Here is a 26363-nt window from a genome sequence, read left to right as displayed (position 1 = left end):
AATATTTTCAAATCAATGTGGGCCCCCTTCGCCGGAGCAAGGGGCTTGTTTTCAGCCTTTTAACTTGAGTGACATCTCATTTTAGGTTGCTGGGAGGGGTGGGGGTGGTCTTAATTATTATTTTAAAAGGAGAGGAAGGGAACAGGCAGAAAGATCATTCTCTTCTATCTATCCAGCTTTGAAAGACAACTCTCGAAGAAATCATTAACACAACTTCAAAACTCATTTCAATAAAAATTTATTGAAATTTCAGTGATGTTTTTAAAGAGGGGGAGAATTACAGAAAACTCATCAAGGACTAAACACAAAATACGCCTTCTTATTTTTGTTTTTTTTAAATTTATTTATTTATTTTTTTTTAGTTTTTTTGTTTTGTTTTGCCTTTCATGGTCGTTTGAACCCTCTCCGTACACCAATCCAAAACACCATCAAGATGAACAATGAAAACTTTACTTGCGTTAGAAGATGCCAGAGTCTATGAAAAAAAATAGGAAAGTTATACAGCGGCCTCCGAATGGCCACCCCTACAACAATCTGAACCCCTCTGGGGTTGTCAAGAGATTAGGGAATTTCAAGTGGAGCCTAGAAGGGCCAATACCTCCCCAATTTTGGTGAAAATAGGAAAGAGTACTCCCAACCCCACCCCCTCCATCAGCTCTTGGACATTAAAAAAAACAAAAACAAAACTTTGCAGCCAGCTCTACTTGAAAGCGCATAGGTGTGATTATAGAAGCCTATGCTTGTTGGTGTGGATTAGCTATCTCCTGACCCGGAAATAAAACCCAAAAGGCAAAACAAGAATAAAACCTGACAGACACGCTCCTATTTACAACCAGCTATGTACAATTCAATAAATTAAAAGTTTAACTTTCTGAGCAGTCATCTTCCACCTATTTACAAGAGATATCAAATAATTACATAAATACTTTGTCCAATAGTCGCATCTCCTCTTTATTATTCCTTTTAAAACCTTGTTATTGCATATACAGTTAAAAGAACTAATGGTCCAACAGGCACACGAAGCCCTCTACAGCGCTTAGATAAAATAAACTCGGTTGGTTTCACGCCCATAGCACCCCCTTTTACCCCACTTCCTCCCGGTTGCCAGACTTGAGCAAGGTTGAGGATAATGGGACTTCCGTTGTTTTTCCATAAAGCGCGGGGGGGGGGGCAAAATAAAACCCAGAAAACTGTAACATGCAAAAAAAAAAAAAAAAAAAAAAAAAAAAAAAAGAAGAAGAAGAAGAAGAAGAAGCCAGCATCGGCTCTTAAAACATCACAATATTTTTTAAAAAAGACACAGGATTCCTTTAATATAGACCGGGGCAAGGACAAGGCCCCTCCTCTCCCTGCCCCAACGAAAGTACTCAGCAACTGGTGAGTTTCAGTCTTCATAGACAGGTTCCACGGGACTTCTTCTCCCCACCCCCATATTGATTTTGTTTGTTTGTTTGGGGGGGGGGGGAAATCTTTCCATTAGACACACGAAGGAGAAAAGATTCGGGTGAAGTCTCTCTCTCAAAGACCCGCGCTCCTGGCCGGCCTGGCTACCTTGTCCTTCATCCCCAACTTCCACACCAGCCTGCACAGAAGTCGCTCTAGACACAAAAAACCTGTTTGCCCCCCTCACAGCCCCGTGTCTCAATGCAACAGCAGCCTGGTCACACAGCCCAAGACGGCGACAGGGCCTGTGGTCTCTAGCACGCTCTGTGGAAGGATTGTACTGCTCCTTCCCAGACAAAATTGAAAGGGATGGGGGTCACCCCATGTGGAAGGCCCGTAGTTTATCTTACATCTAACAAAGTGCACTGGCAGATTTGACCAAACTGGAATGGAGAGACCTTGGGGATTGGGGGGGAGGGGGCGGTTGGTTGGTTTGTTTGTTTTAAGGGGACCCGCTGCAGGACCTGTCTGGCTTGGCTTCCAAGCCACTGACCAGCCGCTGGATGCTCTGCAGTTCGCTGGTAGCCGCCTCTTTCTCGGAGCAGAGTTTGGGTGACAAGGACACTGAGCCGGAGGACAGCGTGGATGAGCGGCTGTTCAGTTCCGACCCGGAGTCCACAGCCACCGAAGCTGGGCTGGCTGCCAGGGCCGCCGCTTTGCCGTCTAGTGGCCCCGCGGCGGAAGCCATGGATGGTAACGCCAGCAAGCTGCTGCTATCCGGCACCGGAACGGGGATGGAATACGGGCTGTAACGCAGCCTGGGGCGCATGCTGTTCAAATTGAGGAACGGGTGGCGGTGCACGGAGCTGGAGGCGGCCGCGGAGGAGGCAGCGGCAGCGGCGGCCATGTAAGTGTAGGGATAAGGAAACAGACTGCCGAAAGGTGACATGGCCAAGCCCTGGGGAAGAGAGAGAACATAGGGAGTCAGAGAGTGAGGACCCCTCTCCTCCACCTCCTGCTATCTGGGACAAACCACCTGTTTTGGAGGAGTTGAGGGACAATACTTTTCCCTAGGTTGCATGCTAAACTAAGGGGTTAATAGACTGGAGGGTTCGTGGCTATTAAGTCTTCCACAATACGTCTCATCCATGGTGCCTGACCCTCGGGGCTATTAACAAGTTCCCAGGAGGGCGAGCAGCTGCACCTGTTGAGTGGCCTCAAAGAGGGCTTCCACCAAAGAGGCTAGAGTTAAACTCTGGTGCACACAGTATCAGAATATCTTCCATTCTCTCCTCTAGATCCCAAGTAAGAAAAAAAAATAAGAATGATGTGAAATTAGGTGGGTGGGTGGGTGGGGAGCTGGGGGTGGGGGGAGAAAAAAAGTGTCCATTATTAAGATGGCAAACACCCAGCCTCGAAGGCTAGTAGTTTCCAGGCGGGAAACTGAGGCACATCAGTGGGTGGGGCAGGAAGGCATACAGAAGCAAAATTTGAATGCAAGAACCCGGGTGTGTCCTCTACCTGGAGATGCCACTAGACTAGTCTGTTCTGGCTGCCTCTTCTCCACCTGTCACCAGCCTGTCTGCTGGGGGGTGGGGCGGGGCGGGGCGGGGCGGGGCGGGGCAGTACAGTGAGGTAGGGTTGGTGGTAAACTAGAGGCTAGCCCTTTTCTCAGCTACATCCTCCCCCAAAGAGGAGGACCATGTGCCTTTTGGCTCAGGCGAGGGAATACACTCAGACAAAACAAAGGTCGGAGTAGGCCAGAAAAAAACCCAGAGAGGCTTCCCACTGGGTTCAGAGTCTTCTCCCGAGCCCTTTCCGAGCACAGGCACAGCTGTTTGAGCCACACACACAGAGGCTTGCCAGCCCCTCCCTTCTTTGACATTTCCCACGTGTGTGCAACCCATTAACCCTTTGGAGATAGGCTGGGCTGTTTGGGAGTGGGGTGGAGGAGAAAGGCTTTGAACTAGGGAGGCCTGCTCACACCACCCCAAATTCTCACCCAGGGTATCAGTGACTTCCCCTCCCCACACCTCAGGACTCTCCTGGGGGAGTAGTGGCTACCAGCCTCCAGAGAAACAAGTTGTCTGGAAGAAGAAACCAAAAGAGGTCTGACCCAGAGGCCCCTCCCGGGCTTGGGTTTCAGACAAGGCTCCGCTCTACCAAGGGACCAGCTGTGTGACCTGGACCAAGGGATCCAACCTCTCTGGGCCAGAGACATCAAATGAGCCAAACTTGTCACAGAGCTGATGGTGTGGAGCTAAGCCATTCACAGGAAGCAATTTAAGAAGGACCTGGGGGTGGGGGATGTCAATAAAATATTCTAATAGTTACTAGCACAGATTACTAGCTAACGTTCCTAGGCAAGGGACTGGGACTAAGGCTGGCTTGAACTGGCGATGGGCGGGCAGGCAGGCAGGAGTAATACCTGGGAGGCCAGAACGTGTTGTTGGAGGTGGAAGGGCAGGGTGGCAGCCGACGCCCCGGACAGTCCCTGCGCTGCGGCAGCCGACGCCATGGCTGTGGAATCCAGGCCTGAGACGCCGGTGGATGCCCCGGATACTGTGGCCAGCAGGGGCCCCATGCCTGCAGCCATGCTGGAGAAGGCGCCGCCCATGGCAAACTGGCTGGGGTGCAGGAAGAGAGGGTGCCCGTTGAAGAACTGCTGGCCAGCTAGGCCTGGGGCGAAACCCAAGCCTGGGAGAGGCCCCTGGGTCAGGTGCGCGGAGGCGTCTGTCTGCACCGACAGTGGAGCGAAGGCGTCCTTGGCAGGGATCGCGCGCGCCTCATCTACCTTGGTGGCGACTGGACCCTCGCGCCCGGGACTCCTGCGCTCATCCGCTCCCGGAACGCGTGTGCTGGACGAGATGGTGGCCGGGCTGTGGCGCGAGTCTGGCGATGCCTTGTCCAGACGCGCGGTGTCGCGGGCCCGGCTGGGTTCCGCGGGGAACAGCTGCGCCCTGGTGGCCGGGCTGCCTTTATCTCGGCCTGGCTCCTCGGTGGTGGTGGTGGAAATCTTGGCAGCGTCGCAGGCCTCGGGGCCGTGCTCCTCCTTGCTTTCAGCCTCGGCGTCACTCTCTGCTTCGCTGGGACACAGATCTTGGGGAGGAGAGGGAAAGGCCAGGGGAACCTACGGTCAATCGGTCAATCTCGTTTCCTAGTTTAAACCCCACCTCCCAGCCGGACCCGGCAGAGCAATGCTTGGCATGCCAATTCTAGGGAGTCTGAGACAGTGGGACAGCCTGGACTACAGAATGAAAGTATCTCAGGAACAAGACTCCTCATTGGGAAGTTTATTGGCTGTGTATAATCCCACCTGCACCACTCCTAGCCTTCATTTTCCCCTGTCGGTAAAACGGGCTGATGATAATGGTGATGATAATATAACACCTTTAGACTTTCAGAAGAATCTCAAGTGTTCGACCTTCTCTAGCCAGGGCCCCAATTGGCAGCTTTTCTTATTGTAATGATTCTACTTTAAAACAAAACAAAACCAGAAAGACCAGCTGCGACTGAGCCAAAGCTTTCCCTTGCATCTCTCTATTGGATTGCAAATTCGTTTTTTTTTTTTTTCGTTTTTTTTTCTTTAAGGATGTAAACCCGTGACCTAAGAACTCTGCTGGAGTACACCCCTGTTACTTTCCAAAGTCTTTGGCTCGAGGAGCCACACAGGTCAGGAGCTTCCAACAAATTTGTGAATAATTTGGGAAGGATTTGTTTGAAATGAACCGTGAGGTCTGAATGGGCACCGGCTGAAACTAACTCCCTCCCCAGGAAGCCTTCTATGTGGGCCTTGGTTCCTACAAAGATGCCTGGTGGGACAATCAGATCTTTTTTATTTTTATTTTTTGCATCTCTCTTCCACCACACCCTCCTCTGTGGGTGTCCTCCCAGAAGGGGGGGGGGGGGAAATTGAACCTTACATTATGTTAAAAAAGCTTAAATGGACTGAAGACATAAAAAAAAAAAAAAACACTTTCCCTTTTATTTCACTTAAAAAAAAAAAACAGGTTTCTTCCCATTGAGAGCTGTCTTTCTAAATAAATGCCACTTGCTCTTTAAACAGAGCAGAGTCAAACCACTTTTTCTATTCCTACCCCACCTCCCCAAAGCTTCACCTCCTCCCCCAGGGGCTGACACTTCTACCATCTTCCCAGGTACCAGGTGGCTGAGGACACAGGCCTTCAACAGACCTTGCACAACACATGCTCACCCAGAATTCAGCTGGATACTGGTAACTGAAAAGAGGCCAGAAAGGAGCAGAGATGGTTGGACAGACAGAAGGACAGAGAGGTGCTTCAGGTGACTTGTAAAACTGCCTTGCCAAGACGACACACACACCACCCCCACACACACAGATACACACCCACACCCACAGCAGCCAAATAGGATTGTGGGAGAGGGTGTTCCGAGGTCTCCTATGCTATTCCCGATTCAAATGACTAGAAAGCAAATTCTAGAAAGCCCTACATCTAGTGAGCCTGCTGCTTCAGGCCCTTCCCTGACTCCTAAGGCCTCAGAGCCAAGAAGTCCTGGGGTCTGGTCATGGCAGAGGAGGCCAGGCTTACCTTTGAGGTTGGATGTCCCCACGGTGGACACAGCGGGAGAGGAGGCCTGGGCAAAGCAGTTGAAGGCTGCCTGCTCACTGGAGGACTCATCCGATGTCCCAGTCTCTTTCTTATGCCTCTCATCAAACACCCTCATGGACTGCAGGGTAAGCTGCTTTCTGTAACAAGGGAACCACGCCCATCGTTAGAGAATTACACCTCTGTGTCTCTGTTTTCTCCCCCCCCCCACACACACTTTCCTGAGTGGCACACACACCTCACCCCACCACCCAATATGTACCCTGTGACATGTTCTGACCCCAGGGTGGCCACAGAACACAGCCCCCAGCATTGTTCTTGCCTATTTAACTGGGACAACTATGCATTAGGACAAAACTTGGCCTGGAACATTTGTTTAAAACCTCAGGACAGAGGTTAGAGTTAGCTGGGGACAGTCACATACTGGCCTTACAATAAGAGAGGGTGCTATGAATGTGTAGCCCACGAAACTCCCGCACTGGTGTTAACACAGGTAGGAAACATTCAGTACATGTGGCACCCAACTACAGTCAGTCCACCAACATGTTAAGAGAAGCTTACGTTTCTTTTGATGTTAGAAATTATTTTTTGTTTTCAAGATAGTGTTTCTCAGTGTTAGCTCGGTCTGGAGACCAACCAGGCTGGCCTTATAAACTCACAGAGATCCACCTACCTCTGCTGGGATTTAAAGTATACACTACCAGGCAGGCCCGGCTTAGAAATTATTTTTTTTTTACTACTCAGACCCAAGGGAATAAAGCTTAAAAGTTGGTACATAATTTTCGGCTTGGTAGAAATAATACTTGAAACAGGTGCGTGGGCATTGTCTATAGTGTCCAGCTGTTTACTTAAAAAAAAAAAAAAAAAAAACTAGTGCAGAGAGACCCATGAAGGAGGGGGGAGGGGTGCCCTGGACTCCTCAAGGGGCTTTAACTCCAGGCTGGTCTAATTTGGGACTTAAGTTTGGCAAAGACTCTTGAAGAATTTGTGAATAGCTTAGTCCCTTCTTGGGTCTTGCTCAGGAAGAATGACAAACTAATGATTAATAGGAATCCCAATAATCTGTTACCTCCGAGACCCTTTTCTGGTCAGGACTGCAGTGCAGTCTTAGTTCCCTTAAAGACAGCAAGAAGCATAGAGCAGTCTCTCCCTGGGGCATTATGGAGCTGACACCTTCCCACTCCTCTCAATCCAAGTTATCTTGCACCTCTACTTCTTTATAAGAAGTCCAAGTTTGAGCCCAGGAAAACAGTTTCCCTCAATTATCCCCTAAACTAAAAGTCATCGCTTACCTTTTCTCTCTCCTGCCATTGCCGGTGTCCCGAAAACCCTTTGCAAAAGGATTGTTGTCTATTTTTAACTGAGTTATCTAGAGGAGACACACAAGCAAGACAGACATTAGCTTCGACTTCTAGAATGTTCTACACGTGCCCCCCTCACTCCCAACTCCTCAGTCTTCCTCTATAAATGGGACTGCCCTTAGGGTCCCAGGGATGCTTTGTGTAAAAGATGAGGGGGAAGATGGTGGCAGGAATCAGGAGGGAGGGGCTGAAGCTTCAAGAGAGATTTTAGCAACCTATACATGTCCTGGGAGCCAAGCAAGGATTCCACATGAAATTCCTTCCCAAGGGCAATTTAGATTTAGAAATGAGATTAGCCCCAAAACAGCCAAGAGGCATAGCCTGTAGATCCGAGTTAGTAGGCTTCTGTTTTTTTTTTTTCTTTAATGCATCTTAAGTAATTATAAAGTGTGTTAAAATGCCACTTCCTGCTGCTTCCCACCTCCCATCACACACATGTATATATACACACACACACACACGCACCTTATACACCAAAACCTTGTCTGTGAATCTAATTAATTATAGGGTTTCATTACCCTGTACTAGAGTGACCACCAGCCCCCCCATCCCCACCCCAAGAGGCAAGAATGGAGTTGAGAGAATTATCATACTGAAGATTTTACAGTTTTAAAAAGGAGCGGGCACTGGTAATATCTGTTTCATTTATGTTATAGTTCTTGCTTGCTTTTATTTTTGTTTTTATACCACCCCCACCATTAGGTAGAAGGACCCTGGACTCTGATTTTTTTTTTAAAGTCATTAAAGTAACAACCTAATTGATAGAACGTTCACAGGACTCTGGGTCTAGAGGAGCCTGCATTTTGCAGATTGTTGTCTTTAAAAACCTTCTCTCTTGGTAGAAAAACTATATATCCCGTTACTAGGAGGTGGGAACCTGTGCATTGGTTTTGAGTTCTGTTATTTCATGGAGGCCAGACAGAAGGTTTTGCAAGAGACGAGCAGAAGAGCAGGTGATGACTTATCACTCAGCCTAGGAAATGTTAAGGAACAGTGTCCAGGGGCCAGGGACAGTGGCTACTGAGTTCAAAGTACAAGGTGTTGCCAGGTAAAGTGGACTTTCCCTGAGGTCCAGGGCTCAAGTGAAGTTGACAGGGGTCCTCAACCCCTCCCCACCTATCCACAATAGCCAAGTTCCATGCTAGTGAGTCACCAGTGAACACTCTTCTTTGGGCCTCTGTGTTCAGTTTTCCTGACCTTCAGGCCAGGAGAACTGCAGATTCCAGGTGTGGCCTCATTTGGAAGCCCTTCTTAATCCTTAGCTTCAGGTCCGAGGGGAGGAGGACAACTTTAAGATGATCTGGTAACTATGTTTACCTTAAAGGGGGAAGCCTCAGAGAGCTCAATTAACATAACCCTGTATCAGAGCGCCTGTATACACATATACACATACACACACACACACACACACACACACACACACACACACCACTGCCGCCACACCAGCATAAAAAAGTAATAAAAACAAATCATCCATTCAGGGTCTCTGGTTATGAGAGGAGAGGCCATCTCATTCGGTCCAGATCCCAGATGCTTTTCACCTTAAACTGCTAGCTGGTTCCTTTCAGTACTTTTTTTTTTCCCCTTCCTCCTGAAGAGGATGAACTAGGAAAGATCAGGAAGACAAGACCCAGGGGCCAGGCTGGGGTTGGAACAACAATTTATGATACAATAAACATCAGATTCCCAGCTTTGTACCTCCCCTTTGAAAGGAATCAGGCCTCCTCTCTCCCCAGAACATAGTCACCCAAGAAAATTCCAGACTCTCTGCCCAAGGCCCTGGTTAACTTTCTCAGCTCTGATAGCAAGCAAGCTTAGAGGCGGCAGCTGAGAGGAAAAGCCTTGTGGGTTGGTTACCTTGTCATTCTGATAGGCAGTCACGGCGATGAACTCTGTTTCCGGGAACAGGTATGTTCGAAAAGTACTGTAGGGCAGTTTCAGAATATCGTTGGCTCTGACGATGTGGAACCTCGGCTGGTACTTATGCATGGAGTTGAGTATAGTCTGTAGAAGCAGGGAAGGGGACACACACATTAAAAAAAAAGAAGAAGAAGAAGAAGAAGGAAAAGACCCTACAGGACAAATGACACACATCCTCATTCCCCCTGACAGAGCTGAGATGTCCCCACTGCTGGGACCAGAGCCCATCTCCTTGGGTACGTTTCACTCCACAGATATTATCTTCTGGAGACTCCAAAATTGTTCCTCGGCCGAATTCGTACCCCCCAAACCCCACCCTCACCATCTACATGTGCATTAGTGCCTTGAACCCTAGCCTACCTGGGTCCCAAAACTATAATTCCCCTGCCACGGTGCATGATCGCTTGGGAAGGCCAAAGTCTTAAAAGATAGAGAAAAACATGCATTTTAATTTACAAAATGATTCAGTACTTTAAGCGCCCACTAATTGACAAGCCCAATCCACTTAAGGCTTTGAGAGGCTGAGCTCTGGAGAGGAATATTTATGCCCTAATCAAATCAAGGGTTTCAAATGCAATCCCTGTCCGCTTTAGATATTTCCGAGCCGTTCAAGTCTTCCTGGGCCTAATCTTTCTGCTTATTCTTCGCTTATCACTGTTTATTCTATTGAAATGTTGGGGAGGGGCAGTGTGGACAGGCAAAGGTCCCCTGGCCTGATGTTCACAGGCAATTGAAGTCTTTCCCTAAGTCCCTAGGCACACTGGAATACTCCGGACTCCTCAGATGCTCCCCAATACGCACGCACTATTAGATTTAAGCCTGTTCCCATTCTCCTCCTGACTTTCACCCGGGCCCAAATCGCTCTTAGCAAAAGAAAATACACTTTCAAAAAAATGTATTCACAGCCTCGAAACAATGAGGTCAAGGCTTGGAACATTCAACTTTCCCAAGAAATGGCATGGCTGGTTTCAAAGAAATAAAATAATAAATGTTTCTAAGCATTTCTAACAAGCCCTGTCCACGTACAAAAACTTTACAAATCATGACTTTTTATTCTTAGTATTTACCTCCAGGTCCGGCACCCATCCAGGACCTTTGATTGCTATTCTGGTAAATTCTTCCAGAATGTCAGGATTTCCATTATCCAGGGAGCGACATCCCCCCCCCCCTCCCGACCCCCACTCCACTCTGCAACTGGGTTGCAAATTTAACAAAGTTCGCTATGTGTAGCCACCAGTAGGCAGAGATGAGTCTGGGCCCAAATTCTGAGTTTACCAGGAAGCCAGACCTCCCGAAGAGTCTTACTTATAGTCAATGAAACTTACAAATCCGTGTTTATCCGATATGTTGTTGGTGAGTTTCAGTTTGTGGAAAGTGACGACTTTGGACATCCATTGTTCCCCCGTAGCGGGGCTGTCCGGGTGTATGTACATTCTCTTGGGCATTTCGGGGTCTGCCTTACCGGCCACCATCCACCGAGAATTGTGAAATTTATAACGACAGTCATCAGCAGCTATAATGTCCATCAATAAAATGTACTTGGCTTTTTTATCCAGGCCAGAGCACCTCACTTTAAACGGAGGGAACATTCGCCTATAGGGCACAGAAAAGGGAAATACGTAAGAATAAGACTCGGTAAATGGCTCAGGACTTCGGACTTGGCTTTCAAGTTGCTTGGCACCTTTTAAAAGCTTAACGCTTTCTGCTGGGACCAGGGAGTCCTTAAGGCAACTGCAAGTGAAATTGTTTACTTCCACCCTAACACTGAAACTGCTCGACATCTCATTGTTTTTCTATCCCAAGCCTCAAATCAAATTAATTACAGCAACCTCTTCTAAGAGTATCTGCTATTTCTTTAAAAACCATGTTTGTCTATGTGGCTGTTAAGATTGCCCTCTTATAAAGAGGGATGGATTCTTGCTTAAGTTTTTCTTTTCTTCTTCTTCTTTCCTGAATGTATTTAGTTCGAAACAACTAGAGGCAGGGTTCTAAGGAACGGTGGTTGGTAAAGGTTCGGACTTTCCACTGGCTGGCTGATGAGAAAACATTCAAACTTATCGAGGAAATAAATGCCCACTTATGGACCGAGGCTGTCGACGTGTGTGCCTGTTACAGTGAGTTCTCAGAGCAGAGGTTGGAGACAGGCTAGCGTCCCGGGCCTGGTAACCCATCCGTGATTTAAGCTATAAACCGCATTCCTCTACTCCGAAGGCCACTGCAAGACTCTGCTGTTTAATTTCACACAAGTGCTGGCTTTCTGTACTTTTGACTTAAAAGGAAGTGCCCGGTTATGAAAACCGACTAAATGTCTTGTGGCTTGGAAAATAACCCCTTGCCAAACTTTGGCCTCAAGTAGTTTGGAAGGAGACTGAAAATAGGGTTTTATTTTTGTGCCCTTTCAACTGGTATCTTGATAAACCTCAATGCTATTTTTTTTTCTTTTTCTTTTCTTTCTTTCTAAAACCCGTGGCTGTAAATGCTAGTCCTGGGGTCCTTAACAAGCTTGTTTCCGTCAGGCAAGGACACTAAATGTTACGTAAAACATTAATATAATATTCAAACACAGGGTGCATATTCTTCATGGGTTCTTTGGGTCTACACACATAACCTTAATTGTAAAAACTGCCTGCTCTGTTTTCCCCCCGGGCTTGCAGACGGGAAAGAAACCCAAATGTCCTTCCCTCTTCCACTGATTTTTCTGTCTCACACCCATCAGGCTTTAGGCCGCTTCTGCCCCAGAGACAAGACTGAAGAGTAGAAAGGGCCTGAGGAATCCTCACGGGTCTCCCACTACAGTCTATGAGGGGCTCTAAGGTCTGTCCTGGGAAATCAAATCGAACAGACAAAACCAAACAGAAATAATGATATTTCAGAACGGCTTTACAAACGGGCTGCCTGCAACAAGGTGCTTTTTCTCAAATACTGCAGAAGCAAGGCGCATCTCCTTCAATGGAAAACACCCTGTATTCTGTACAGAACCCGGATACGGGTCCCTAAGAACCATGCAGAGGGCCCGGGTAGGCTGAGACTTCCTGACCCTCAACGCAGGGCCCTGGAGTCTCCACATATTTGGGGGGACAGGAAGTTTTCGTTTCAAACATTAACAGTCAGCCAGAATCTACTGTTTTAAGAGACAGACAAAAAAGATATGAAAAACTTCAGATGGCTTTGGGGGTGGGGTCCCCACTGATCACTTACCTTCCGGACTTCGTAATGACCATCTCTGTACCCCGCTTGTGAAACTGGTCCCAAAGTTCCTTGGCCTCCAGGTGCACCTTGGGGTCGTCTTCTACGTCTTCTTCGGGTTCCATGGTCTTCAGAGGCCTCAGATGTGCCTGGGGTCCCAGGGATGAGAAAGGGATGCCGGTCTCAGCAGCCCCCACTAACTGATCCATGATGGGTTTGGCCAGGGCTCCGGGCAGCGAGAGCGCCGCGGCGCCGTTGGGAGGCAGCGTTAGCGCGGGGAAGAAAGGCGGCTGGTGGCCCAGCACCGCGCTCATGGCGAAGTCCGGCGCCCGGTGAGGTAGGAACGGATGATAGGCCATGCTTGTCCCAGGGATAACCGGATCTCTCATGGAGAGGCTCATCCACTCCAGACAGGGAACCAGTCCGCAGCTGCTAGCTTGGCTCCGCTTTTGTTGTTGCTTTTCAAAAATAATAATTAAAAAAAAATCAACAGCGACACATAGTTTTGTTTAAAATAAAAAGAGGGACAAATTACAAATAAAGCGTCTGAAGGGGAGGGGGAAAGTGTCTTTAAGGGGAAGAGAATGCCGGTTTTTTTAAAGAGGACAAGGCGACAGATCGAGAGACATAGCCGCTGCCGGGGCTGTCCTGCTGCGTGGAGTGTGTTGGAAAAGCCGCTCCTGGAAGTCGGTTTCAGTAGGGCAAGCAGCAAGCAGGGGCTCGACTGGCGCCCGAGCCCTGTGGCTTAGCTGGAAATAGACACTGCAGCCTTTTCCCGGGGTGGCTCCCCGGCTCCCACGCTCTTTGTTGCCAAAGCGCAAGGTTCTCGAGACTTTTTTTTTTTTTTAACCTTTTTTTCGACTCCTTCCCCCGCCCCCTAGCTCTTCTCTGGCTTTCTCGCAGGAGGCGTCTTAGTTGAGCTAGACTCTTGCTTTCACAGGCAGCGAGATCAAGGGGGGGAGGAAAAGTCTCTTCTTAAAAAAAAAAAAAAAAAAAGCGATTTAAGCCCCTTTCCAGCGGCGTTTTCAAAACACGAACTGCGAAGCTGGCTTCGGTTCGCGATCCTCCTCTCTGGCTCCGGACTGCGCGCAGTGTCTGGGTGGCGATCGAATGGTGCCTGCGATCTTCTGCCTCCGGGACCCGGCTGTCTTCCTTGTGCTAAAAAAACGTGAGCGAAATCGCTTTCCTAAAAATAATAAATTAAAAAAAAATCAGCGTCCGGGCACGCAGGGCGAGGGAGGATTAAGAAGACGGGTGCAAAAAAAAAATAGAAAAGAAGGGAGAGGAGTGATTGGGAGCTGGAGTAGGCGAGTAGAGGGAGGGAGAGAGAGAAAAAGAGAGCGAGCGAGCACCTCGCCACCCTCCTCCGCCTCTAGAATTCCCCGGGCGTCTGCTCGGCGGCTCTGGACGGTCGAGCTGCGCTGTGGGCTGCGGGAGCCCGAGGCTTGTTGATTGGCTCTTTGACGCTTTCGGACCAATTGTGTGGCTGCATAGGCGTGGTTTTCACAGGTCGAGTGCTGGGGGAATAGAGCCGAGTTATAAAAAGAAGGTGTCGGAAGCTGGAACGTCGCTGCGCCGCGCGGTACTACGGCCTGTCCTGCGTTTATGTCAACATGATCAGAGGGGAGGGCGGGGAGCCACCAGGGCGCCGCGCGCTCACCAAAGTCGCCTCTAGGTGGCTGATCCAGAAGAGAGTTCGCAGCAGCCTGAGAGCTCAACCCCGGCTCCTCAGCTCAGCCCACGTTTGAAAGGCCTCAGCCATCCAAGCCCCGAGATCCGGGGAGGAGGCTGGGCCAGGGAGGAAGGGGGAGGGAGCGAGGGCGGGAGCCAGGCAGCTTGCCCGGCTTCCGAGGCGCCGGGCAGGGGCGCTCGCCTCTCGCGCGCTCCGAGCGCTACAGCTCAAGGCTGCGGGCGCTTCTCTTGTGCAGATCTGCAAGCTTCTTCCCTTTCACGGGCCCCGGGCTAGCCGAGCTGGCCGCCGAGCCTTCCTTTCGGCCAATGAGCCTTAACAAAAGCTCCAGGCTCGCGCAGCTCTGGAGCCCCACGTGGAGCCGCCCAGCTACCTCTGAGTCAAGTCCTCTAGCTCGTGCACCCGGGTGCTTCGGATTCCCGAGCCACTCGCGCAAGGGAATCCCACAAATCTTTCTCCCCCGCTGCGTGCTCCCCACTCGCAGTCACGTGCAGAGACCCAAATGCCCCCTGGGTTTCTGTGCCCGTACGCGCGCCGACACACTGAGACCGAGCCCCACGCGGAAAAACACACGCAAATACGTACAAGGCCTGCGCGCCCGGCCCAATCTACGCTCGCTCGGCTTTATGGACTCCTTCCTTCCTTCTTTTCTTTTTAAATGTATGTACTGACCCCTTTGAGCCCAGTTCCTCTTCCATTCGGATGCGGACACCGGTGTTCCACCCGGATAGGGGTGTGGGTGTAGAGAGAACGAAGCCGCTAAAACAAGTGAGTGCCCCGACCGCGGGCCTGGCTCATCCAAGCCTTTACCCTCACCTCCGGGCCAGTTCGGTGGGGAGCTGTCGCTGTGGACTGGGAAAGCTGGTTGGGGGAGGTGCAACAGCTTCGTATCTTCCCCAGGCATCATACTTATCTCTGGGTGCCTCCGTTCCTTCTCTACCCCGGGGACTTAATCATGGCAGACGTCAGGAGCGAATTTGTAAAACAAACCGTGAAACGCACCCCCTTACCCCAGATGTCGGGAGGCTTCGGTCCCCGTTCATCCTAGGATGGGAAGGAAGTCCAACTGACTGATCAGACTTTGGTTGGGTCTGTAGGACCCCCCCCCCCCAAACCTGCTGTCCTTGGTTTGTGGATAGAGGTGAGCCGGAGCACTCCAGTTTAAATGAAGTGCAATCTTAGCAGAATTTTTAGTTTTCCTGGGACAAGACCTTAGCTTGGAAAGGGAACAGAAACGGGGCTGGTTTCCGGGCCTAGAGATTAAGCTTTAAATGTTTCCGTGTGGACCATTTGCGCCTAGATTTTTCCCTTGAGGACACCCCCACACACACTCCTCACCCAAGACCCCATTTCCAACTGCAGGTCCAAACTAGCAGCTACTAGGTGAATAGGCAGTTCCCTCTCCCAGGTAGGGGAGGACATAGGAGGCCACGAGCTTTTCCAGTCTTACATGTTTTGATGTACAACGTTAAGAGCGTTTGGCGCCTGCCCTGAGCTTTCCCTGGCCAATGAACATAGAGTCATTCTCTGAACTTGGTGTGACCCGCCATTTGCCCCTTGGTTCTCTTACTTTACGCGTTCACGGTTGAGGGGGGAGAAAGAGGGAGAGAAACGAAACAGGAGGTGGTACCCAAGGCGGTGGCTCCCAACACCCCTTCCCCAGGCCCCAGTTCCACATTGCCGAGAGTGCAAGAGGCCAGGGCAGGGCCCTCTCACCACCGGCCACCGAGGTCAGCGCAGATCATCTGCAAGCAGAAGGCTCCCCTCCCCCTCCTTGCTTACCCACGCTAACCAGAGTAGCCTTAGAACCTAGATCTGCTTTACAGGCATTGGCCGGTTAATCTCTGCGCTCCCGCGTGGACTGCAGGAAAACATTGTGCAAATGCAGTGTGTTTGACCCCTTGGTCACCCATGCGGTGCCCTGAGGGTCCACAGGCTAGCCAGAGAGACCTTGGCAACCGGTACCCAGAGTTCTGGCCTCAGGGGTCTGCTCTGCAAACGCGAGGCGAGCTCGCTGACTTTGCATGCAAATATCTGGCCTTGCTTTTTTGGCTCCAGCGTTGAAACCAGAGCAATTTCTGACCCTCACATCACCCCACACACAAACACTCTTCAGTTGCCTAGTTTTGACTGTAGCTCTAACTTAACCCTGGGGTCACCCCAGTTTGCCACTTCTGGCTTCCACCCCTCACTCCAGTGCGCCAGGGAAAGCGGGGGTGGGGGGGTGGGGGAGTGGAGGAAAGTTTTGCGGGATTCAGAATCGAAAATGTCTCCATGTTGCTAATGGTCTACAAACTTCCGCCAATTACGACTGACCTCCCAGACGCTGCCCCTGGAGGCTCGTGTTCTGCAAGGGAGGCCGCAGCGAAGCCAGGATCAAAAGCCGGAAGGTGCGAACTCTTCTTCGTCGTTGCGTGCCCGCCGCACCCCCCTCCTGGTGGGTGATAAACCCACTCTGGCGCCGGCCTTGCGCTGGGTGATTAATTTGCGAACAAACAAAAGGGGCCTGGTGACCACTGCATTAGGGTTAAACATTGGCCAGAGTCTTCCTTAGGCTTGTGGCAGGCCTGGGCCTCCTGGAGAAGCTACAAGGTTAGCGTCTCGAGCCCCCTCGTGAGCCTCCAGCTGCTGACCCTCGGTGTAGGCCGGTTCCGTTTCTAGACTCCTTGATTGAATTTTAGCCAGTCTTTCTAACAAAATCGGGAACTGGGTGAAAGATGGCAATCCAGTGTTCCTAATAGAAATATTCTCTCGCTTTTTGCAGTAGGATTTTTTTTTCCTTCCCACTCTAGGGCCTGGAATTTTGAACAAGATTCAAAACAAAACAGAACAACAACAACAAAAAAAAAAAACACTGTAATGCCGGCAGTTTCTGAGGCAAAAGAGGAGACATGGGGCTTCAAAAGTGGGAGTGGGGATGAGAAGGGGATTACCCGTCTCAGCCAACTGGCCCAGCAGGCATCGGCAAGCCAGAGAAATGGGAAGGCGCCTCTGCAGTATTCCATTTACCCTGTGGCACCTCCTGCCTCACACTTTAAAGGGGGCAGACACACTGACCCTTTTGTGACCGAATGGTGTTTATCTGAAATTTAAGAGAGAGGGAGGAGGGAGAGGGAAAGGATGGGGTGTAAGCAGTGTGGTTGGCTAGGTAACTGCTCTAGAAAGTCCCTTGGCTTGTGTGAGGTCTGGCTGGACTCAGTGAGACACGCTGGTTACACTGTTGCACTCTTACGCCTCCTTAAACCTTTGCTTCCCGTTCACCACTCAGCTTTATTCAGTTCGAGGCGTCTCTCTATCGGATAGCTTGATGACTGGAGGGCATGGGGGCCTGATGATGAATTTGGGAGAAGTCAAGATGTTAACTTTTCCACGGAAGTCCTTGGTAGCCTGGCAGGGCTGAAATGTCTCTTTGGGGCCTGATGTCCCGGCTGATTTGATTCTAGGATCTCAGTCCCTTTGACTCTGATACACTTTGAAACTGCCCAGATCAAACAGTAGGATTCTCATTCTCCTTTCCTGTTCTCTGGTGGGGTGGGCCTGGGGGTGGGGAATGGATTTCTTTATTGTCCAGCCTGGCCCCTCTCTGGACACCTGGGGTGTCTTAACACTTCAGGTCCCCTCCCAACCAGCACAAAAACACACAGGAGAGCTTAGGTCAACTTCATCCACCCCCCTGCACCCCCCCACACACACACCCCACCCCCACTGTGCAAGTTAGCCTGAATTCCGGGTCTCCCTTACCTCCTGTTCCCCAAAACTTGCTGGGAGAGCTTGGTTCTCCCTGAGCTGGTGGCTTGGTCCTTTGAGGAAGGGTTAGTTAGCATCCCTGAAAAGTTACCTAGTACAAGCACAAACCTCTGTGCTGGATAACAGTGTGGAGAATATCACCTCTTTCCCTCGCTCTAGCCTTTTTCCCACTCTTTCTTTTATTTTCTTCCTTCCTTTCTTTCTTCCTTTCTCCCCCCCCCCTTATCTCCGTGTCTGTTCCTGTTCAAAAAGAGTTCTCTGAATGCAGAAGTGTGAAATTTCTCTGGGTTTCCTGGAACACCCCTGTTCTTCTCATCCTCTTGTGTCCCGTGTTCCATTTCTGTCCCTAGCACCCAGTTCTTGATGCTTTTTTCTTGTTCCTTTGTGGGTTTTAGTTTTTGATTTGCCATCTGTCTGTTTTCCCTAGATGTCTTGGCTCTTTCTAAATCCCCCCCATCACTGTGACTCACCCCCCCACACACACACACACAGACACACACATACACTTTTACAGTAACTTTGACAGACTGGAGATACCACCCACTTCCCAGAGTCTTAACAAACACCTTTGCCTCCTGGCTTTTGCTGGGGATGGGGAGAGATAAAAACACTCTGCTTGGCTCCATTTGATCCCAACTTCTAGTTTCTCTGTCCCTTAACTTTTCCAACATCACTTAAAAAAATAAAAATTGGCCAGTGTCCCTGATCCCTATGTCCTGGCATCTGCTCTCCTCTCTAAGGCAAGAACCTAGAGTGAGGAACTGTAGACCAGGCTCCAAAGCTCAGCTCCTAGCTCCTGCCTTGCTCCATAAGGACTTGCCTTTCCTGTAAGGCGCTTTTTTTTTTTTCCCTCTGTCCTCTGACATCCTTCTAAATTATTGATCAGGGCGATCCAGTACCAGAGTCTGAGGCGGTGATTGAGCGAGACAATGGTCCACACTCTCCAGCTTGAGGAAGCTGGCCCTTTAGCAACAAGGCTTGCGTTGGTGCCGGTTGGTTTACCTCCTGCTTCTAGGAGGTCATTCTTTACGTACTCGTACTCACCCGTGTCTACCCTACCTCCTGTTAATGTAAATATGGTTCTGGCAGAGGCGAAGTGGAGAGATTTCACCCTCCACATTATTCTTGTTAGCACTCACCTCTCATCAGAGAGGATCACCTCTGAAAATGACAAACTTGAACGCAGCTAATGATTCAGATAGGTTGAAGTAGGGGCAGTAAGGGGGGGAATGTGGGGTCTGGGGGTGATGGCTTTATGTCTTCAGAGTTCCTCCCTCCAGAAAAAAACGAACTAACTGTGGTTTTCTAATGTCAAGACCACCAACATCTAGATATTCTCTCTCTCTATCTGTGTGTGTGTACATGTGTGTGTACACATGTGTGTTTTACTCAATAAAAAACAGGTAACACCATGGATATTGCTTACTCTAGCAGGAGTAAATTTACAAGGAAAGAACTGAGATTTCTTTCTTTTCCTTTCTTTCTTTCTTTCTTTCTTTCTTTCTTTCTTTCTTTCTTTCTTTTAATAGGATCTAGAATCTACAAGATGCAGGCCAGAACTGACTCTTATCCCCAGGTATTTTGACCACCCCACCCACACCCCTGTTTCTTCAGTACCACCTTTCTAGATTAGGTTGTAAACAGCCCCTTGGTGATCTATACCAGAATTTGAGGCAGAGAGGGAGGGAGGGAGGGAGAGAGAGAGAGAGAGAGAGAGAGAGAGAGAGAGAGAGAGAATGTTGTTTGAAGAGAATGAAAGAAAAAGCCACCGAAGTCTCCAGTCCTCACCTGAAGATTGAAGGTGACATTCTGAAGAACTCACTTTTACTGCCTTTTTCTGGTGTTTGTCATTAAATGCCAGGGCTCCCGAGGTCTTGGAGTGTTACCCTCTGGGAGCAGACAGGGCAGAGAGAGACAAGAAGAGACTGAAAGGGAGAGAGCATGACAAATTCAGTGGCCACTACTGTCAGGAAGGTTGACAGGCCCAAGAAAGATAGGTGCCTCCAAATCTGCTGAACTAACTGTCCCCTGGTTGCCTAGAACACGTTTTCTTAATCTGAATACAATATCCATTACTGTGCCCCCCCCCCCTTACAGGGTTTCAATTATACCGGGGACAGAGCCCGGAGTTCACTGGTGCCTTGTGCAGCTCCATTTATCTCTAAGAAAGACACAAATGAAAGCAACAGGGGACACAGATATTGTCATTGTGTTCCCAGGAGTTCCTTCTCTCTCCTATCTGTTAGTTTTCCCCCTAACTCTTCACCAGATACCAGGCTTGCTCATGGACACAAAGGTAAGGGGTTATATGGCTCTCAAAAGTGGTTAGGGTGACCAGAGAGGGAGAGCCTGTGATCCCCAGAGTAGCCCTCAACAATGAAGCTGTCCTGGGGGTAATCACAGTTTATAAGGTGGCTCAGTCATCTGAAGGGATCCATTGCGTCTTTCTCCTTGAATTGTCTAGGGAGATGCAAAAAAAAAAAAAAAAAAAAAAAAAAAAAAAAAAAAAAAAAGATTAATCTTTTCCAAAATCATCTTTTTATAGTTCTCTGGCACACAGCTATGGAGCCTGGTTTGCTGATACACCTGACAGGTAGCTGGGGCTGGAAAAATCGTTGCTCACTCTTAGATTCAGGATTTTCAATCCAGATCTGGCTTGCCCAGCTCCCCCACAGCCAGGGAAACTGGATATACCCATTTCTCAGAAACATGAATTAAGTAGCGGCCCTTGGGCCACCTCCACCTTCTGTACCTATGGACGCTGGTCAGCAAGGGAGAGTTACATACAGATCATGGGCGAGACTCACACCCCTAAAAATCTTATTCATCCCCACTTGCCCAGAAGGACTCTACTAAGTGATTTTATTTCCATCCAGCCACCCAATCTTCCCAGCACGCACACCGAACTCTGCATATTTTACCTACCCTACATTTTGCATGGTATGGAAGGAATGACCAGTGCCCACTGGAAGATTTAGGCAAGGTCCTAGAATTTCTTAAAGGTCCCTAGTTTGAGCTTGGAGAGGTTTCTCATTTCTTCCTTCTTGGGGGAGGGGGGCGTTGTCATTTATCTTTTAGGGGAAGAACAGAAAAAACGGGTAAGAAGAGAACATTGGGTTGTGAGGGCGCTTCTCCTGAGAGTTTCTTTCTCCGAATAGAGTTCACCTCCTGCAGCGGGAGAGGAATCTGCGCTCTTTCCCTGGGAAGAGGTTGTGGGTGAGGGGCAGCCGAAGCACCCCAGAAGCGACTTTCAATAGTTTTCCCTGGGATTGGGGGTTTCACAGAATGTCCCTCCCTCCTTACCCAAGTTCCCAGCCCCTAAGGTGCAGCGGCCTCGGTTCAGATCTAGGCCTTGCAGAACGCGGATCCAGAAAACACTCTCTGCCTCTGATTTCAACGGCATCCGGGGGGTGGAGCAGGGGGCCTTGGCTCTCTCTCCAAAAGCCACCTTGTTGCTCAGAGTAGCCACAACACCCAGCTGGCCTTCCCCAGTGACTACGATCTCCACCGGGTTCACAGGGGCCCCGGAACCCGCGCAGGTGATTAAGAGCAGGTTACCTGCTCTGTACCTGCAGCTGCGGGCCCCAGCGGCACCAACAGCTCACTAGTCGGGTAATCTGGTCTTTTTTTTCTTCTTCTTCTTCTTTTTTTCCTTTTTGATCTTTGAAAACAAAAAGCGACATTGTAGTGATGCAAGAAGAAACGCCCCTCCCCCAAGACTGTCATTACTTAAAAAAAATCATTTATTTCTATTTTTCCTTTTCACATTTGACGCCAGTCTCCGCTTGCAAAGAACAAGCCGGGTTTGAGCGGAGGAAACCTTGCAGGTGGGGAGATACAAAAACAATGAAAGAAAATATAGAAAGAAATACAGGCATGCACCTTCAGTCTCTAAAAGTATGGGGCAAGCAACTGTCCCATGAATAGAGACGGGCTGAGATGGAAAGAGTGCCGAGATGAACAGCGGCGCCGGCGCCTGGGCGAGTGGGAAGAGGGAGGGTGCGGTGGAGGGAGAGTCTTTGCTCGCTGCTACTGGGTGCTTGCTTTCTTTCTTTCTTTCTTTCTTTCTTTCTTTCTTTCTTTCTTTCTTTCTTTCTTTCTTTCTTTTTCTTGGAGGCCTCTAATTCCGGAAACAAGTTAATCTTAAAGCCCAAGAGTTACTGTATAGACGTTCCTCGATCCCTGCTCCCCGGTGTCCAAGCCAAAAAGGTTCAAGGGAAAAAAGGGAAGAAGGGACGTTGCCCCTATTTTTGGCTTTGTTTTTGAAACATCACCAGGTCTTCTGAGCTCTCCGCGTGTCTGCGGGTTCCCCGAGCTTGGGTTTGGGGGAAGCTTTGGAGAAGGGGGCAGGGATGGCCGCTCCAATTGCCTCTGAGTTGAGTGGAGGTGGGGCTGGGGGGGGATTTTCTTTTTTTTTTTTTCCAGCTAGGTCTTGATGGGGGTGCCCGAGACGCATTATTAAACCCAGACGCTCGAGGTCCAGGAGTTCGGGCCATGAGGAAAAGATTTACAATTAAACCAATTGGGGCGGAATACAACCATCCAAAGTTCGCAGGTGTAAATATCGCCTCAGAGTTTTTCTTTTTTTCTTTTTCTTTTCCCTTTCATTCCAAGTGGCTCCCCCCCCCCCCACACACACACACGCTGTAGTCTTTTTGAAAGCAGGAGGAAGAGGAGGAAACATGGTCCAGTGGAGTTAAGATTTTTCTATTAGACAAGTTAAAATATCACGGATTTTTTTCACTTTTATGTTCATGCATTCATGCCCCGAGTAACCTCAACAGGCTTCTCTGTTTCATTTCTCTATCTAGAATTTAAGGATTGTTGATGTAGGTGAAAGGCCTTTAGGCTGTAGACTATGATGTTTTTAAAGAACTAGAATAGATTTGTGCGTGTGCATGCGTGTGCATGTGCGTGTGTAACAAATATTAGGGTGAAAGAATTTTTTAAAATTATCTATCTGTCTATCTATCTATCTATCTATCTATCTATCTATCTATGTATGGAGATGGGTGAGAATGTAGTCTTCCTAGCAGAAATGAAGAGGGCAGGGAACTGGGGATCAAGAGAGTTCTTAGTTGGGATATCGGAAGACAGGCTTCAGATTCAAATCGAGAACAATTGATCTGGCTCTCGCAGTCTGGAATCTGGACTCTGAAGATCTGAACTTCAAGGGCAGGTCTGCCTAATGCCTGTGGAGTTTACTGAGATGCGCTTCGGTGCAACTGGAAGCTATGTGTTCCATTGCGCTATTTAAACGTCAGAGAATATCACATCTGTGTTTCTCAAATGTTCTTTGTGGCCACGGGTGTATACATATGGGCTTTCTAAGTAGCTCAGAATATGAAATTAAATCTCTGATTAAAAAAGTCATTGCAATCGCACCCCACGGGCACACGCCTATTTGATCCATATAGACAGAGTTAAATTAACGCTGTAACTACACACTTACCCTCTCTTGGAGCAATAAAGTCTGTCTGTTACAAATTACCAGGGAATTGGAGAATATGCCCTCCTTGCCGACATTCAGTGTTTTTAAGTCTCCCACTAACCCGCTCAGTAATATATGTAATATGTGTGTGCCTAGGCACGTTTCCAAAAAAATTAGCGATAACATCCCTCATGTATGAAAGTAGTGTTTTTCCGCCTTTGCTTTCAGGATTAGGTGCGGGGAAGAAGCTGCCTTTCGGAAAGTGCCGGAGCAGGGGGATGGAGTTTTCCCAAGTCTGCGTTGCATGTAAGGGCAGAGCGTTCTAGGCGCCCGACTACAGCCAGTATAAGGTCATGGGTGCTACAATTAGGAAGACAGGACGTAACATGTCTGCGGTGCCGGGAGCTGCAAGCGTCACCCAGCCCAGGTTGAACCCTCCATCTGCCACAGGGAAGTCTCCGGGAAGTGGTGTTGCAAACACCCCCCCTCCCCCCACTTTTGAACCATTCCCTGCCAGTTGTAGATGTTATGTGTAAACAATAGGGTTGAGCCCCATCAACCCTAGGCAGAGCAGGGACAGAGAGAGGTACCTTACTTTGAGGAAGAAGAGACTAGGAGGAAATGGTGTCCACTAGGGACCCCGTTCACTTTTTGCTCCCGGAGAGACTCTGAGGACCACCAAAGATGGTGCCTTTGCCGTGTCGCCGCTGGATGGCGCTGGAAAAAACATGGCGGGCGGAGTCTGGTCCTCCGTGTGCCTCCCGTGGTCTGAGAGAATTTCTGGGGACACATTAGGTTGTGTGAAAGGCCTCGATTTTGAGTCTCCCCCAAGGCCAAAGCCAGGAAAGCAACGGAGGAAGAGGGTCATTTAACGAGGGACAGATCCGGAAAGTGAATCCTCTGGGGAGGCTGGAAAAGACCAGGGTTCACTACAGAATCGGGGTGCCGCCAGGAAATGCGCCTCGTCTCTGAGACTCCACCTGCTCTTGTTACGTGCTAGTTGAGTAGTGGGGGAGAATCCCGCAAGACCCGAGGTGCCAAAGGGACTTGGTTTCCCAGATCCCAGAGCACTGCCCCCCCCCTTTTTTTTTTTGCAAAGTTTGGTTCCCTGTCCCTCCTCATTCCCCACTGCTGGGCAGAAGTGAGGCACACTAGGAAATGGGAGGGAACAGGAGGGAATGCTGGACTGAGAGCATCCACTCCGATCTCAAGATTTCTACTTTTGAGGGGTCCAGGATATCTTGGGGTCTGGACAGTGTGGATTGCCAGGTGGCTTCAGTGCTCCTAGAAGAGACTCCATCAAAGTCATTAAAACTTCAGACTTGAGGCTGGAGAGATGACTCAGTGGCTAATAGTAATCCGTTGCTTTTGCAAAGGACCTAGGTTTAGTTCCCAGAGCCAACAATGATGGCTCACAATGATTTTGTTCTAGGGGCTTTGACTCTTTCGTGGGCACCCCTAGATACACACAGGCAAAACACTCATAGACATAAAATAAATAAGTAAAATAAATCTTTTAAAAACATTTTTAAAACCTCAGGCTAAGGGTGGCTCTTGTCATCCCAGTACTCAGTAAACAGGGTCAGAAGAACACTTGCAAGGTCTTGGTTAGCCTAGTCTACACAGGGACTTTGAAGCTAGTCAGGGCTACACATCAAGTTTTTGTCATGAAACCATGGCTGCTTCAACGCAAGAGGGAAGGTTGGTTTACCACATTGGGAAGACTTCAAGCACGTGGTAGGACTTGAACTTGAAGTCCGGGTGACTTACAGACCAGGAGAGAGAGAGAGAGAGAGAGAGAGAGAACCCTCTTACTTACCCACAGTTCTGAGCTTCTGTGGTCTTGGGGGGAGGGGTGGGGAAAAACCTGGCTTTCCTATCTCATCAGTTTTATCCACCCAGTGTCTTTAGTAAGTGGTCATTCGAGGATGAAATGAATGTCAAAGAAGACATGGAGACTAAATGGAGAATACTCATTTGGGGTGCCTGTGATGGTATATGCTGCTGAGGCAGGTGGATTACAGCAAGTCGGAGGCCTGCTTGGGCAATGTAGCAAGAATAAACAACAGCAACGCAACAAAAGAATTGTGTCTAGTTCCAAAATACATTTTAAGAGAATTAGTACTTCTCCAAACGGATTCTAATGTGCAAAACAAGACCAGGAAAAACAGACCTATTCTAAGATAGTAGAGAGATATGAAGCTTGGTATAAGGGTTGGAAAACCCCACAACCACGGTCCACAAGTTTCTGCTGAGTAGCTTCTAAGTTCCCGTACACTGCACACCTTTCTGGAAGCTCACGGGAGCAAGGGTTCCTTCTGGGTTTGCCATCCTGAGTTTTCTTTGCTGGAGAAAAAAAAAAAAAAAAAAAAAAAAAAAAAAAAAAAAAAAAAAAAAAAAAAAAAAAAGGATACATTTTAGCCCATTTTGAGAGGAGAAAAAAAAGATCTAGGAAGCGTGGGGGTGGAAGGGGACTTGAACTCCAAGGTCTTAAGAAAAGGAGCACTAGAACATGGGGAAGTGAGGCTGGGCTGGTTTTCAATCCTGGGAAGGTTAGCTGCTGGGAACTTCGGAAACTAGATCCAGGTCCCCACAGGGTGCTGGGCATTAGCAGACGTCACCCTTCGGGCTTCTCCAGAACTGGTCGCCTCCACAAGTGAGCTTTTACTGTTTCCACCCAGCATGAGCACCGTGGTTGAAATAGCAACCATCAAGGAATCCCATAATCCTTTCAGCCTCCCTGTCAGCCCATCTCCCCATCAGCATCCTTAGATGCCTTAGAGCACTTTCTAGAGCAGGGAATATGATCCTTGACTGTTTGTTGATTGACTGGATAGACAAATTCCCCTTTAAGTTTTGTTTCAGAAAACAGATGAGAAGTTGGGTTTTTTTTTGTTTTTTTTTTTGTTTTGGTTGTGTTTGGTTGTTTTCTTATTTTGTTTGTTTGTTTGTTTGTTTGTGAATGAATAAGGGTGAGGCTGATGGCTAAGGCAGAAGTGATTTTGATATCTTCGGGTGACTGAGAAGACCACTTCCCAACAGCTTTGGAAAGGAAGGCA

General features: G+C 48.9%; 1 protein-coding gene and 1 long non-coding RNA gene across 9 annotated transcripts in view; one reads left to right on the top strand and one right to left on the bottom strand.

Moving 5' to 3' along the window:
• Positions 1 to 222: 222 nt before the first annotated feature.
• Tbx3 (T-box transcription factor 3) lies at positions 223 to 13374 on the bottom strand. 2 transcript variants are annotated; one of them, XM_076922616.1, is made up of 8 exons: positions 12449 to 13374; positions 10576 to 10843; positions 9611 to 9670; positions 9188 to 9334; positions 7262 to 7338; positions 5952 to 6109; positions 3812 to 4482; positions 223 to 2341 (listed from the first exon to the last, which is right to left on the bottom strand). In XM_076922616.1, the coding sequence occupies exons 1-8, from the start codon at positions 12835 to 12837 to the stop codon at positions 1886 to 1888; spliced, it is 2226 nt and encodes a 741-aa protein (XP_076778731.1). In that variant the 5' UTR covers positions 12838 to 13374; the 3' UTR covers positions 223 to 1885. The 2 variants fall into 2 exon arrangements, with proteins under 2 accessions (XP_076778731.1, XP_076778732.1); XM_076922617.1 differs by lacking the exon at positions 9611 to 9670.
• A 99-nt stretch (positions 13375 to 13473) lies between these two features.
• LOC143437676 (uncharacterized) overlaps positions 13474 to 26363 on the top strand; it is a 98695-nt gene continuing 85805 nt past the window's right edge. For all 7 annotated transcript variants that reach the window (XR_013107032.1, XR_013107033.1, XR_013107030.1 and 4 more), the window contains exon 1: positions 13474 to 13604. This is a non-coding gene — a long non-coding RNA (uncharacterized LOC143437676). The remainder of the gene's footprint in view (positions 13605 to 26363) is intronic.

The sequence above is a fragment of the Arvicanthis niloticus genome, chromosome 24 (assembly GCF_011762505.2).
Source record: "Arvicanthis niloticus isolate mArvNil1 chromosome 24, mArvNil1.pat.X, whole genome shotgun sequence".
Lineage (NCBI taxonomy): Eukaryota > Metazoa > Chordata > Mammalia > Rodentia > Muridae > Arvicanthis > Arvicanthis niloticus.
This window is presented reverse-complemented; position numbering and strand designations above follow the sequence as displayed.